The 12,084-nt window shown below is 41.9% G+C and overlaps 1 protein-coding gene across 1 annotated transcript; it reads left to right on the top strand.

Moving 5' to 3' along the window:
- Positions 1-4,083: 4,083 nt before the first annotated feature.
- gda (guanine deaminase) lies at positions 4,084-11,154 on the top strand. Its single transcript, XM_076164751.1, has 14 exons — positions 4,084-4,285; positions 4,664-4,752; positions 4,922-5,093; positions 5,501-5,588; positions 6,209-6,314; positions 6,475-6,502; positions 6,637-6,744; positions 6,902-7,009; positions 7,190-7,287; positions 7,912-7,979; positions 8,380-8,526; positions 9,117-9,235; positions 9,329-9,356; positions 9,449-11,154. The coding sequence occupies exons 1-14, from the start codon at positions 4,142-4,144 to the stop codon at positions 9,541-9,543; spliced, it is 1,398 nt and encodes a 465-aa protein (XP_076020866.1). The 5' UTR covers positions 4,084-4,141; the 3' UTR covers positions 9,544-11,154.
- Positions 11,155-12,084: the final 930 nt, after the last annotated feature.

Raw genomic sequence — 12,084 nt, 5'->3', positions numbered from 1 at the left:
TCAGTGATGCGGCGCAGTTTAGTTTTGCATTGAAATGGAGCCTGAACGCACAACGTCTAATAAGAATGCCACACCAACGATCTGTCACTAACCACCCAAGAAAGTCTGCTAACTGCTCTAGAAAGGTGATCGGAACCGAACCGAATGTGCCGCTGGTGTGGCGGTAAATAAAGATTTCAAGTTTCAAGTTTCAAGTTTATTGTCATTTGAACAGTAAAAAAAAAGTTATTCTGTACATTGAAATTCCTTGTGACGTGGCCACAATAACAGCATTTTGAATTTCGGGGAATTTTGAAATTTGTGAAAAGTAACTAACAACAGAATAATATATATATATACACATATATTACAAAAAAGATAAATATAAAGTGGCATGAGTGCCGGTGATAATAGAGTTACTGGTTGAGGAGCCTGATGACCTGAGGCAGGGTTAACCAGTTCAGCATTAGATTAGATTAAATCAGATTAGATTCAACTTTATTGTCAATGAGCAAGTACAGGTACAAGCCAATGAAATGCTTTTTAACAGCCGGACTGAAACCCAACAGCATTGCAAAGAGCCGCACAACAAAATGTTACACAATTATAGTTACTTGTGGGACTTTTGCATAAACCTGAACAGTATGTGTTTGTATTTCCATACCTTTTTTTTCTTAATGGGACACCTGGCAGTCTTTATTCGCCACCATCTTTTTCAGGTCTGGCGTGTATTCAGTTGTGGCCACTGGAAGCAACTCTTTCACATGTTCGTCCGTCAGAACAGTGCAATGTTTTGACTTCAATTGTTTTAGCGTAGAGAAGACAGATTCACATACATAGGTTGAGCCAAAGATTGACATTAGCTTGAGTGCAGCCTGCTTAATATTTGGATATCTGCCTGTGGGCACAGTTTTCCAAAACTCTGTGGGTTCTTCTGTCCAAACTGACTTCAGTCTGTCAGGGTTGATGAGGAATGTAATCTGTGGTCTTTTCTGCTTCAGGTTACAGAATCTGTCCTCAAAACTCTGCTGTAGACTCTCAGTCAGTGTCGCATAGTGAGCCATTCTCCTCTTTGAGACCCCAGCACCCTCTCCACATGCTGCTGACAAGGAGGGAAAATGAATGTGCTCTCCCTTTTCAAAATGGGTTTGGAATAGTTTAAGTTTGTTGACAAATGCAAAAACACTTTGCACCAGGTCAGGTAGCATTTTTAATTTCCCTTGCAGATCTAGATTCAGTTTATTCAGATGATGCAGGATGTCAACAAGAAACCCCAAGTCTGCTTCTCTTCCAGGAACAGCTTGACTGATTTCAGAAGTTCAAAAAAGCAGGAAAGCACATAACTTCTTGAGAGCCATCGCACCGTGCAGTAAAGAAGCATATCACTAGGAAGGTCTTCATCCAGTTCAGCAATGACGTTTTTGAACTGTCTGTGATTGAGGGCATGAGTGGGAATAAAGTTCACAATTTCTAACACACGTTTCATGAAGTGGTCCATGTTAAGTGTCTTAGACACCAGGTGCTCTTGATGGATGATGCAGTGAAATGTCCACACATCTGGGAAACGGTCATCAGATTTACACAGGCTTATGAGGCCGTTTGCAGATCCCCTCTTAGCTGGTGCACCGTCAGTGGTTATTGCTGTTAGCTTGGATAGCTGCAAATTAGCTAGTTCTCAACAACAGTCATTAATGCTTCTTTCATGTCGATGCCACGGGTCCTGTCTTTTAACGGCACGATATCAAGCAATTCTTCCTTTGTGTCTTCTGACACAAATCTTACAAATATCGCCAACTGTGGCTTAGCTTGAACATCACAAGACTCATCAAAGCCATGCCAAAAAAAACACATTTTTTAAGATCGTTGTATACTTGCGTTTCAAATGAGTTGTTTATATCCGATATTCGTTAAAGAGCCGCATGCAGCTCGCGAGCCGCGGGTTCGCCATCCCTGGCCTGGGGGAAGAAACTGTTTGTGAGTCTGGTAGTCCATGCCTGGATGCTCCGGTAGCGTCTTCCGGATGACAGAAGGGTAAACAGTCCATGTGATGGGTGGCTGTGGTCCTTGGTGATTTCCCGTGCTTTTCTAAGGCATCGTGTGTGATAGATGCCTTCTACGGGGGGTGGGAGGGGGAAGCCAATGATGTGCTCCGCTGTCTTTACCAGCCTCTGGACGGCCTTGGTCCTCAGCAGAGCAGCTGCCATACCATGCAGTAATGCAGCCGGAGAGGATGCTCTCAACGGTACACCTGTAGAAGTTGCGGAGAATTTTTGTAGACATGCTAAACGTTTTGAGTCTCCTCAGGATGTACAGGCGTTTCTGGGCAGTTTTCACTGCCATGACAGAATGTCTAGAGCAGGTGAGATCGTCACTGATGTGTACACTCAGGAACTTCAAATGGGAGACTCTTTCCACCTCAGCCCCCCCCCCCCCGCCGTTTCCTGTAGTCCACAATCATCTCCTTTGTCTTGCCGATGTTGAGAGAGAGGTTGTTTTCCTGGCACCAGGTTGCCAAGGTACTGACCTCTCTTTAGGCAGTCTATCGTTGTTGGAGATGAGACCCAGGATGGTAGTGTCATCAGCAAATTGTATGATGACATTGGAGCTTCGTGTGGCCAAACAGTCATGTGTGACCAGGGCGTATAGCAGAGTGCTGAGTACGCAGCCTTGGGGGCTCCAGTGCTCAGGGTCAGTTCAGAGGAGGTGAGGCATTCGCACCACTTGGTGGTGGATGTCTGTGCTACAGGGCGGTAGTCGGCATCACTACTATTCCTCCCCTTTTAGACTGTGATTGAACGCAGTCTATTCCACATGCGTCTGGGGTCAGGGCTGTGGTAAACAGACTCCAGGTTGTCCCCGTAGGACCTTTTGGCATCTCTGATGGCCGTCTGGAGGTCATATCTGGATCTCCTCAAGGCCTCCAGGTCCCCTGAGTTGTAGGCAGACGACTTTGCCAAGAGTGTAGCACAGACTTCACTATTAACCCAGTGTTTCTGGTTGGGAAAAGTCCTGACAGTGACCTTCGGAAACAACATCATCGATGCACAGAGATGTAGGCAGAGACAGAGTCTGTGTATCTGCTGATGTCTCCATCGGCTGCATCACAGAACATCTGCCAGTCTGTAGTTTTGAAGCAGTCCTGGAGGATGGCAGTGGATTCCTTAGTCCAGCATTGTACTGCTGGACTGCGCGCTTCCAAATTTGCGCTGCGATCGAACGCAACACTTCTGTTGGGGGGATCAACAGATCGGCTGGCGGACTAATTAAGTGAAGTTGGATAATTTCCCACGGCACACCTGACGATCTCAAAATCAATAAAAAATCTAACAATAAAATGAAGCAGTAGTTTCGACAAACATCATATCATAGTCCTACAGTATGGCTTTATTGCTCAATTTCTCACTCATCATTTACTATTTACTTATTTTACTTGCTCAACTTAATATATAACGGCACACCAGTTGAAGAACACTGTTCTAGCGCAATGGCTTTGTCTGCCTTGGAGGGCATGTAAGCAGCTGTGATGATGGTGCAGCTGAATTCCCGCGGCAGTTAGTAGCTCCAGGTCTGGTGAGCAGTGTGTTGTCATGCTTACCAGCGCCGGTTGTGTACATGTCCCTTATGTATCATATGATATATAACATGAAGGGGATCAACTAAGGAGGTGATCATCTAATGTGACGTGTACAGTGACATGCAGTTATATCAATTAATTTACTATTGAATGAAATATTGTTGATGTCATCTGGCAGGGTCCCAATGATGTCACCGCAATTGGCAAAGGCTGTTGTTCTGTTGTTCAGATTTTCATGTGTACGACTACATATTACTTTATCATTACATTTTGTTTTTTCTGTTTAAAAAAAATCTCAAAATATTCCAATAATCGTATGTTTATTGGTTTGCTACTGATGTTGTCTTCAATTAAAACATATTGCAATAATAAGAAGAATAAGTGCTGAAAATCTTGAATGGGCAGGGGAAATGGAGGGGGACATAAGGGGATGGAGACAGGTGAACTGGAGAGGACACTTGAGGGGGACGGAGAAAGGGGAAATGGAGGGGGGAAATGAGGAGACAGAAATGGAGAGTTTGTATTTGTGAGCCTTTGTTTTTTCTTGGCAGGCATCTCTCACTTTGTCTCGCTTCGCCACCTGGACTGATGGATCACACAAAGATGGCAAACTCCCACAGAGCCTCTGCGGCCACAGCTCGCGTCTTCAGGGGGACGTTTGTGCACTCGACCCCGCAGATGGCACTGCAGGTCTTGGACGACGTGCTGCTGGGGGTGAACACGGACGGGAAGGTTTGTCTGACTGTCTCAATACTGATGCACTATAACTTGTGACTACTAACACATGCAACAGAAGTGATGATTAAATTAACACTGAACACGCATATGTATCCTGATTAAATAGATCAAACAAACATTGTATTAAGATTAATTGAAATGAGAAATCCCAGTCTGCCAACAATGAGGTGCATACAGCTTCTTACCAAATGTGAGATAGTTTCACACAAACAACTGCTTATCATAGAAACTCTGTGGTGTGATTGAAGTGTGAGTCATATTGATACCAGAGTAGAACTGAGGGATTGAGCTCAGACTCCACATGTGGTTTTGTGAGTGTGTGTGTGTGTCTTTTGTATGTTTTTGTGTCACCGTTATTCTTTGCTGTTGTAGATTGCTTTCATTGGAAATGGTGCAGAACTGGACAAACTGTCGCAGAAGTTTGGATTCGTCCCATCTGAAGTCACCCAACTGGCACAACAGTGAGTAAGATGCATGACAACATTTGAGTGTCAGTGTGCAACATTTGACGTGTACTTGAGTTGAATAAACCACAACAACATCATCACACTGTTAACTCCTTCATCTGTGCACCTGGTGGACTGAGTAACAGGTGTCCTCATATGGTTTGCATGGCTCTCTACCCTGCAGCGAGTTTTTCATGCCAGGAATGGTGGACACACACATCCACGCGCCTCAGTACATGTATGCCGGCACAGCCCTGGACCTGCCCTTACTGCAGTGGCTCAACACCTACACTTTCCCGGTGGAGGCGCACTTCAAGGACCTGGAGCTTGCAAAGAGGGTCTACACACAAGTGGTGGTGAGTTAACATCAGCAGCAAGTGGAATTCCTGCTGTGGTCATTGCAGAGGAGGACTAAACAGATTTATATGAGGAAAACACAATGAGGACACAGACTGACTCAAAGACTTTTGATAGATACAGTAAGCATACAGTAAGTGTAATTGAGATCCTTATTGCTCATTATTAAGCAAGTATTACAGTGTACATAGTCAAAAACCTTCAACCTGAGCTCTAGGGTAATCATAATTACTGAGAGTCACACAGTCACACTTGCTCTACTGCATCAAGAGTGGACAGGTTTCTGTGTTAAAGCCTGAAATTTGAGTTGTATATGTGTGTGTATGTGTGTGAGGTTAACAATGTGAAAAATGTAACCCGTCTGAATGCAGCGCTAAGCCTTTAATGGCCTCTGTTTGTTTTTCAGAAAAGGACCCTGAGAAACGGAACAACTACTGCGTGTTACTTTGCTACTATACACACAGATGCCTCTCTGTTGCTGGCACAGATTGCAAGTAAGAAGACACACACGCGCGCACACATACACACACTATCACACACTATCACACACACACACACACACACACACACACACACACACACACACACACACACACACACACAACACACACACACACACGCGCGCTCACACACACACACACAAAGTCATTCTAACCTGGCAGCCTCACATGGTCACAGAGTCATTGAACTCTGACCTTTGCACTGTTCCTGAGTTGTTCCATTTTGTGGAAAACGTTGATGCGGTTCTGTGCGTTTGTGTGCACATTGTCCTGTTTTGTTTTCGGCAAACGGCTAACAATAAACTACATGACCTTACAGATTGACATTTGTTTAAAACCAGACAATGAATCGTATCTCCTTTGCAGATTCTTAAGACCCCCTTTGGTCACTCCAAACCTTCTAATCTCTCCCAGGATGTGAACATGCATCCAACTGCATTAATCAAATACAGAACTATCTAGAGAGAGAGAGAGAGAGAGAGAAAGAGAGAGAGAGACCTTGACCTGACACCATATTCCTCAATCATCTACATCCAGTTTACTCATCTAATTCTGCAAGTGTGCACCTGTTGACCATTCACGACTTCACCTAACCTCCTTTCTCCCCCTGGTAGATGACTTTGGACAACGTGCTTTGGTGGGCAAAGTGTGTATGGACAGGAACAATACAGTGAAAGATTACAAAGAGACCTGTCAGGAGTCGCAAGATGAAACCTGTCGGTGTGTATAAGTGCACATGTTGAGCTTCACACCATTTTACGCATACAAAACTCCTTACAATGATGCAAACGTAAATGAGGGTTTGTTAATGTTAAATGAAAATAAAAGGAAATTATTTCTTTAGAACGAAAAATTAAACCGTATTATTTGTGCCCTCAAGGTTTATTGCAGAACTCTTGAACAAAAAGGTAAGATTCTGAATTGAAAACTGACTCATTTTATTTGACGTTTTAGTTTTAGTTTTAGTTTTTGTCGCCTCTTCATCATTTGACGGCGTCAGAAATGAAACATGTGGTTGTGGTTCCTCCTGGTTCTCGTGCAGTATCCTCTGGTGAAGCCGGTGGTGACGCCACGCTTTGCTTTGTCCTGCTCAGGGGCTTTGCTCGCACAGCTGGGAGCCACCGCAAAGAATAACAACCTGCACATACAGGTGAGTCACACACGCTCGCAAGGGACTGCTACCATGGGGCGGGGTGTTGTGTTGGTTTGTGTATTCAGTATGCAGTATTATTAGTAATCAACCGCCAATTTAGCATTATGTCAATGGATAGACAGTGATAGAACTTATTTGACATGTTCATTCACAGAGTCATATCAGCGAAAACGCAGAGGAGGTTAAACTAGTGAAGGAGCTTTTTCCTGAATCAAAGTCCTATGCAGACGTCTACCACAAATACAACCTTCTCACCGACAAGGTTGGCACGTGCACACACACACACACACACACACACACACACACACACACACGCACACACACACACACACACACAGTTATTTAAAGAAACATTTTAAAAGCATTCAACTCCTCGCCTTCTTTCCACATACACAACTTGGTTAATGTTGTTTTTCTTATATGTCGTGTTGATGATTGACAGACAGTGATGGCCCACGGCTGCCACCTCACAGACGAAGAGTTGCTCCTCTTCAAAGAGACGGGAGCCTCTGTGTCTCACTGTCCCAACTCCAACATCTCGTAAGTTACTTATCATGGACTGTTTACCCTCCTTCCATGGACTGTTTACCCTCCTTCCATCTGGTCAACCGGAATATCCGGGCTCTGACTACGGCGTCAAAAATAGCTTCTTCCCCCAGGCCATCAGGTTCCTGAACCAATGACTTTTCACCCTACACTCTGTTCCATCGGCATTCATGCCACTTTATTTACTAGTAATATTCTTGTTTTGATATGTATATTTTTATTCTGTTGTATATAGACTGGTCTGCATTTTATTCCATTTTCTCTTATACTTAATACTTTGCACAAGCTTTTTAATTGCACTAAATTCAATTCAATTTCAATATGCTGCTGTTGTTGTCACGTCACAAAGAATTTCAATGTTCAGTATGACCTGTGTTTTACTGTGCACATGACAAATAAACTTGAAACTTGAAACTATTACAGCATGTCACCAAAGAGACAGATTTGAATTTAAGGGAATCCATGCAAAGGAAAACAAACTATGCACATAACTAATGGAACAACTTTTTCCAATCAATAAGTATCTATATCTGACAGTATATGAATAATAGACATAGTCTGGAGATATATACATGTGTACATTTAACAACCTCTGGTTCCTTGTTTCTTTCTATCCAGGTTGATTAGTGGAATTTTGGATGTCCGTAAAGTCCTGAACCATGAAGTGAAGCTGGGACTGGGAACAGGTGGGAGCAGAGCGCCCCCTAATGTACTGTAGATATACAGTATATGCATACAGTACATACATACTGAGCTCTGCAAATCAACACCTTAAAGTGGGTTTGCATGCATACAGTTCATATCAAAATCTACACATGCTTTCATTTTACTGCAATAAAGCATGACACTTTAAAGAACTAGGCTGCACTAGTGAAAAAAGGTGCTGACAATGTTAAACTATTTCTATGGAATTAGATCAGTGCATATGGGTAAGTGGAGCATTCAGGTAGAGCATCTGATTTACATCAGCCAGATATTTTAGATGTTTTAGCATGTGGAGTAAACTGAGAGCCAGTTGTGAATTCTTTGTTCATGTAATTCATTAATTTTAATTTCACGGTTTGTCCCTGTTCATGGTCCTGTTAGACATAGCGGGGGGCTACTCTGCCTCTCTGCTGGACTCAGTCAGGAGAGCAATGGACTCATCCAAGGTTCTGACCCTCCGAGACCCAGAATACAACACTCTGACCTTTGAGGAGGTGTTCAGGCTGGCCACACTGGGAGGCAGCCAAGGTAGCGATTCTTTTACATCACACTGATAAGATCGTCTCCTATTGACTTTATCATCAGTAGTACAGACACATTAAGCTCCAGTTCCACGTTGACAGTGCCAAACATTATCGTCCCTGTTGGTATCACTATGGCAACAATGAACTAGATTATGCTCACATTATCGTCTCCAATAATCCATGCCTAGAATTCATCAAATAGAACAAAAAGGTATGATTTGAGATCAGATCCTTTTGAGTCTCTAATATCTATATTATATATATTTATAACTACTTATATATATATATACAGCTTGGTTTCGCATATGAGACACAACCTCATATGAGAAACGAAGCATCTGTAGTTTTTGAACAGAGTAAATTGGAGTTAAATTCACAGAAAGGATGCAGTACTTAGCATTCTGTGGAGACATAGTCACTACGGAGAAATGGATGAGATAGTCTGTGTTCCCTGATAATTGATTGAGCTTAGATGTGGGTGAATCATGTGACATTCAGAAGTACGGTGTCTGTGGGAAGGAGATGTGTGAAATTAGGATTTTTTTGTGAAGACAGGTGAGGACATCCTGTTTGACTGTCTCTGGTGTCTTCTAGCTTTGTCCCTGGATGACCAAACTGGGAACTTTGAGGTGGGCAAAGATTTTGATGCCCTGAGGGTGAACATTGCTGCGCCTGGTGGACCCATCGACATGTTCCAGTGTGAAAAACCAAAGGTAGACACAGTACAGTCAACAGTCAACCACAAAAACACACCTTCACTGTATCAATCAGATCCAGCACCTAATTTATCATTTGTTCCATTTCAGATTCTTCTGGAAAAGTTCTTGAATTTGGGTGAGTGGACATTTGATTGACTAACCCTTTTAAAATCAAAAATCATCCACCACTCACTATTTACTATATTCCCATCTCTTCTTCTCTGACAGGTGATGACCGCAACATAGTGGAGGTGTATGTGGCCGGGAAGAGAGTGGTCGCAGCAGATTCAAAGATCCAGCAGGAAGATCATTTTAAACTCTAATATAATATACTGCATCTGAAAGTCACAATATCTGCAGTCACTTTGCCTCTGGCTGCTGGAGCTTCACTGTTCTGCTTTGGGATCGTAGAGAAATAAGTGTGAAATGAATTATTGCCATGACGATTACTATTAACATGCCGGTAAGGGTCACACACTGCGGTCAGCTCAGATGACACATGATGCTCTAGTCTTTACACATAAATGCTCATATGACTTCTAAGTAAGGGAATTAATAGGTGAACTCACAGTAGGACCTTTCTATATTATTCTTTATTTTGTGTTAAACAAAATCTAACTTTAATGCACCAGTTCATAGAGTAACTGACTTCCTTTTTCTTTTCATTCTATTTAGGTTTTCATCTGTAGAAACAAAACAAAAATGCTTAAGTACTTGTGATGGCAGCTTTTGTAGTGTCTTAACTACAATATAATTACCATTACATATTGACATTAGATCCTAGTTAACCTCAGGAAACTCATTTTTACAGGACAACTGTCAGTTTAGTCACATGAAAGCAGGTCTTTGCAGTACATACACACTGCAGTACAGAGTGCAGAGGTGAGGGAAAACCCCTTTACTGCAGTGACCTAATAGAGATAAGCTCAGTATAGTCTGTGTGCTTATGAGGCCATACAAGCCTGTATGATCAGTGGACTGCAATCTTCTTTATAGTTACTCGTTCAGTTTTACAATGTACACTCCAAGTTCAATGTCTATTTTCATGTATTTGAAATGACAGATGCAGATTAGTATTCTACTCCTAAAGCATATATCTGTATTCTGTAACATTAAGCAGACTTGTGTTCCTTCCCTCTCTTCCTCTCAAGGACAATACAATTACATTCTTGAATTTTAAAAACATTTATAGTTCAACGAGTGACTGCAGGGGTGAGGTGTGGCCGTGTGTAAATGAGAGATAAGATAATTTCAATTTCACCCGCAACACCATCAGTTAAGCAAATCAAACTGTGAGAAGACTTGAATGTAGTCACTGAAGGACGGCACATCTAAACAAGCAAATATACAGGAAACAAACACTGTGTTCCTCTGGATAAGACACTATTGTGTTTGAACTATTGCACAGCCCATTACAACTTTAAAAGGCCATGTTTGTCTTTGGAGGAGGAGAGAGGATGACATGGCCACATCAGGTGATTCCAGTGGGTGCTAAACTAGGACAAAGCTACTTAAGTACACAATCCCTGCACATTCACCTAGTTTGTCTATTTTAAACTTACAGATTGTTGGATACATTGAACTCTAACATTTTCACTCAATCACTTAACCTGATTTACTTCTGGTCAACAAAATCTGTGGAAAGTGAACTCTACTTAACTTGGTGCCTTAGATTAATAAAGAGGTTTAGTTTTAAGGCTTAATTGATACAATTTGATTGGTTTTAAACAATTTGGTTGGTTTTAAATGTGGGTTAGGGTTAGTGAAGTGAATGAAATGTGTATGATCACTATTACAGGGGTGTGTGCAAATATTGTTTCTATATATATATATATATATATATATATATAATATACTGTACTTACTGTATGTCAAACACTTTTATTAAGGGAAATGTTATAGACTGGTGCTTAAGATGTGTTCAGAATGTATTAAAGATCTATTTTAACTGAAGTCTAGCAGCATGTCATTCTGTTGTGTAAAAATGTCTTTTTGTTGATTGGGGAAGTTGTCAGTTTGTTGACCTTTCAAAAGCACAGACAGACCTTTTGTGTGGCTCGTTGGTTTCCGCCGAGTGTTTGTGACAGCTGAGTGTGTGTGTGTGTGTGTGTGTGTGTGTGTGTAAGAGAGAGAGAGAGAGAGAGAGTTCTCTACGTCAGTGACTGTCAAACCCTCAGCTGCACTCAGAACAGCACCTCCTTGGGGTACACATCACTGAGGACCTCTCCTGGACACTACACACACTCACTGGTTAAGAAGGCCCGCCAGCAGCTCTATTTCCTGAGAAGACTGAGGAAGTTTGGAATGAACGTCAACATCCTAAAAATCTTCTACAAGGGCACCATCGAGAGCTTGCTGACAGGCTGCATCCCCGTCTGGTACGTGAACTGTTCTGCCCACAGCTGCAAATCACTACAGAGAGTGGTTGAGGCGGCAGAGCACATCACTGGCACCACCAGACTGAAAGACAGTTTCTATCACCGGGCCATCAGGCTCGCCAACTCTTGAACTAACACTTCATACCCGATAACCTGCTGCCTGCACAACACAACATTATTTCTAGAACCATATTGCACCTTATTTTGTTTACATTTTATATAGTTCTTACTTTATGTTATCTTTATCGAATTGTTATTACTATTATTATTTATTCATTTATTATTATAAATAATAATAATTATGATTGTAATTGTATAATGAGAATGATAATACATAATTATTTGTTAGCATTAGTAGTAGTATTGTTATTGTTATTGTTATCATACCAACATTATCTTACCATATCATTTCATTGTATTGTGAACCCTGTTTGAACTATACTATATCTGATAAATAAACTTGAAATTTGAATGTGTGCGTACTGA

Source organism: Genypterus blacodes, unplaced genomic scaffold, assembly GCF_046128005.1.
Source record: "Genypterus blacodes isolate CSIRO-AG114 ecotype Tasmania unplaced genomic scaffold, CSIRO-AGI_Gbla_v1 ptg000138l_1, whole genome shotgun sequence".
Lineage (NCBI taxonomy): Eukaryota > Metazoa > Chordata > Actinopteri > Ophidiiformes > Ophidiidae > Genypterus > Genypterus blacodes.
This window is presented reverse-complemented; position numbering and strand designations above follow the sequence as displayed.

Excerpts from the sequence above, each read along its gene's own strand:
- gda (XM_076164751.1), top strand. The coding sequence starts at position 4,142 with ATGGATCACACAAAGATGGCAAACTCCCACAGAGCCTCTGCGGCCACA. Across the intron at positions 5,094-5,500 it reads GGGTCTACACACAAGTGGTG|AAAAGGACCCTGAGAAACGG; the intron begins GTGAGTTAACAT and ends TTTGTTTTTCAG. Across the intron at positions 9,357-9,448 it reads GGAAAAGTTCTTGAATTTGG|GTGATGACCGCAACATAGTG; the intron begins GTGAGTGGACAT and ends CTTCTCTGACAG.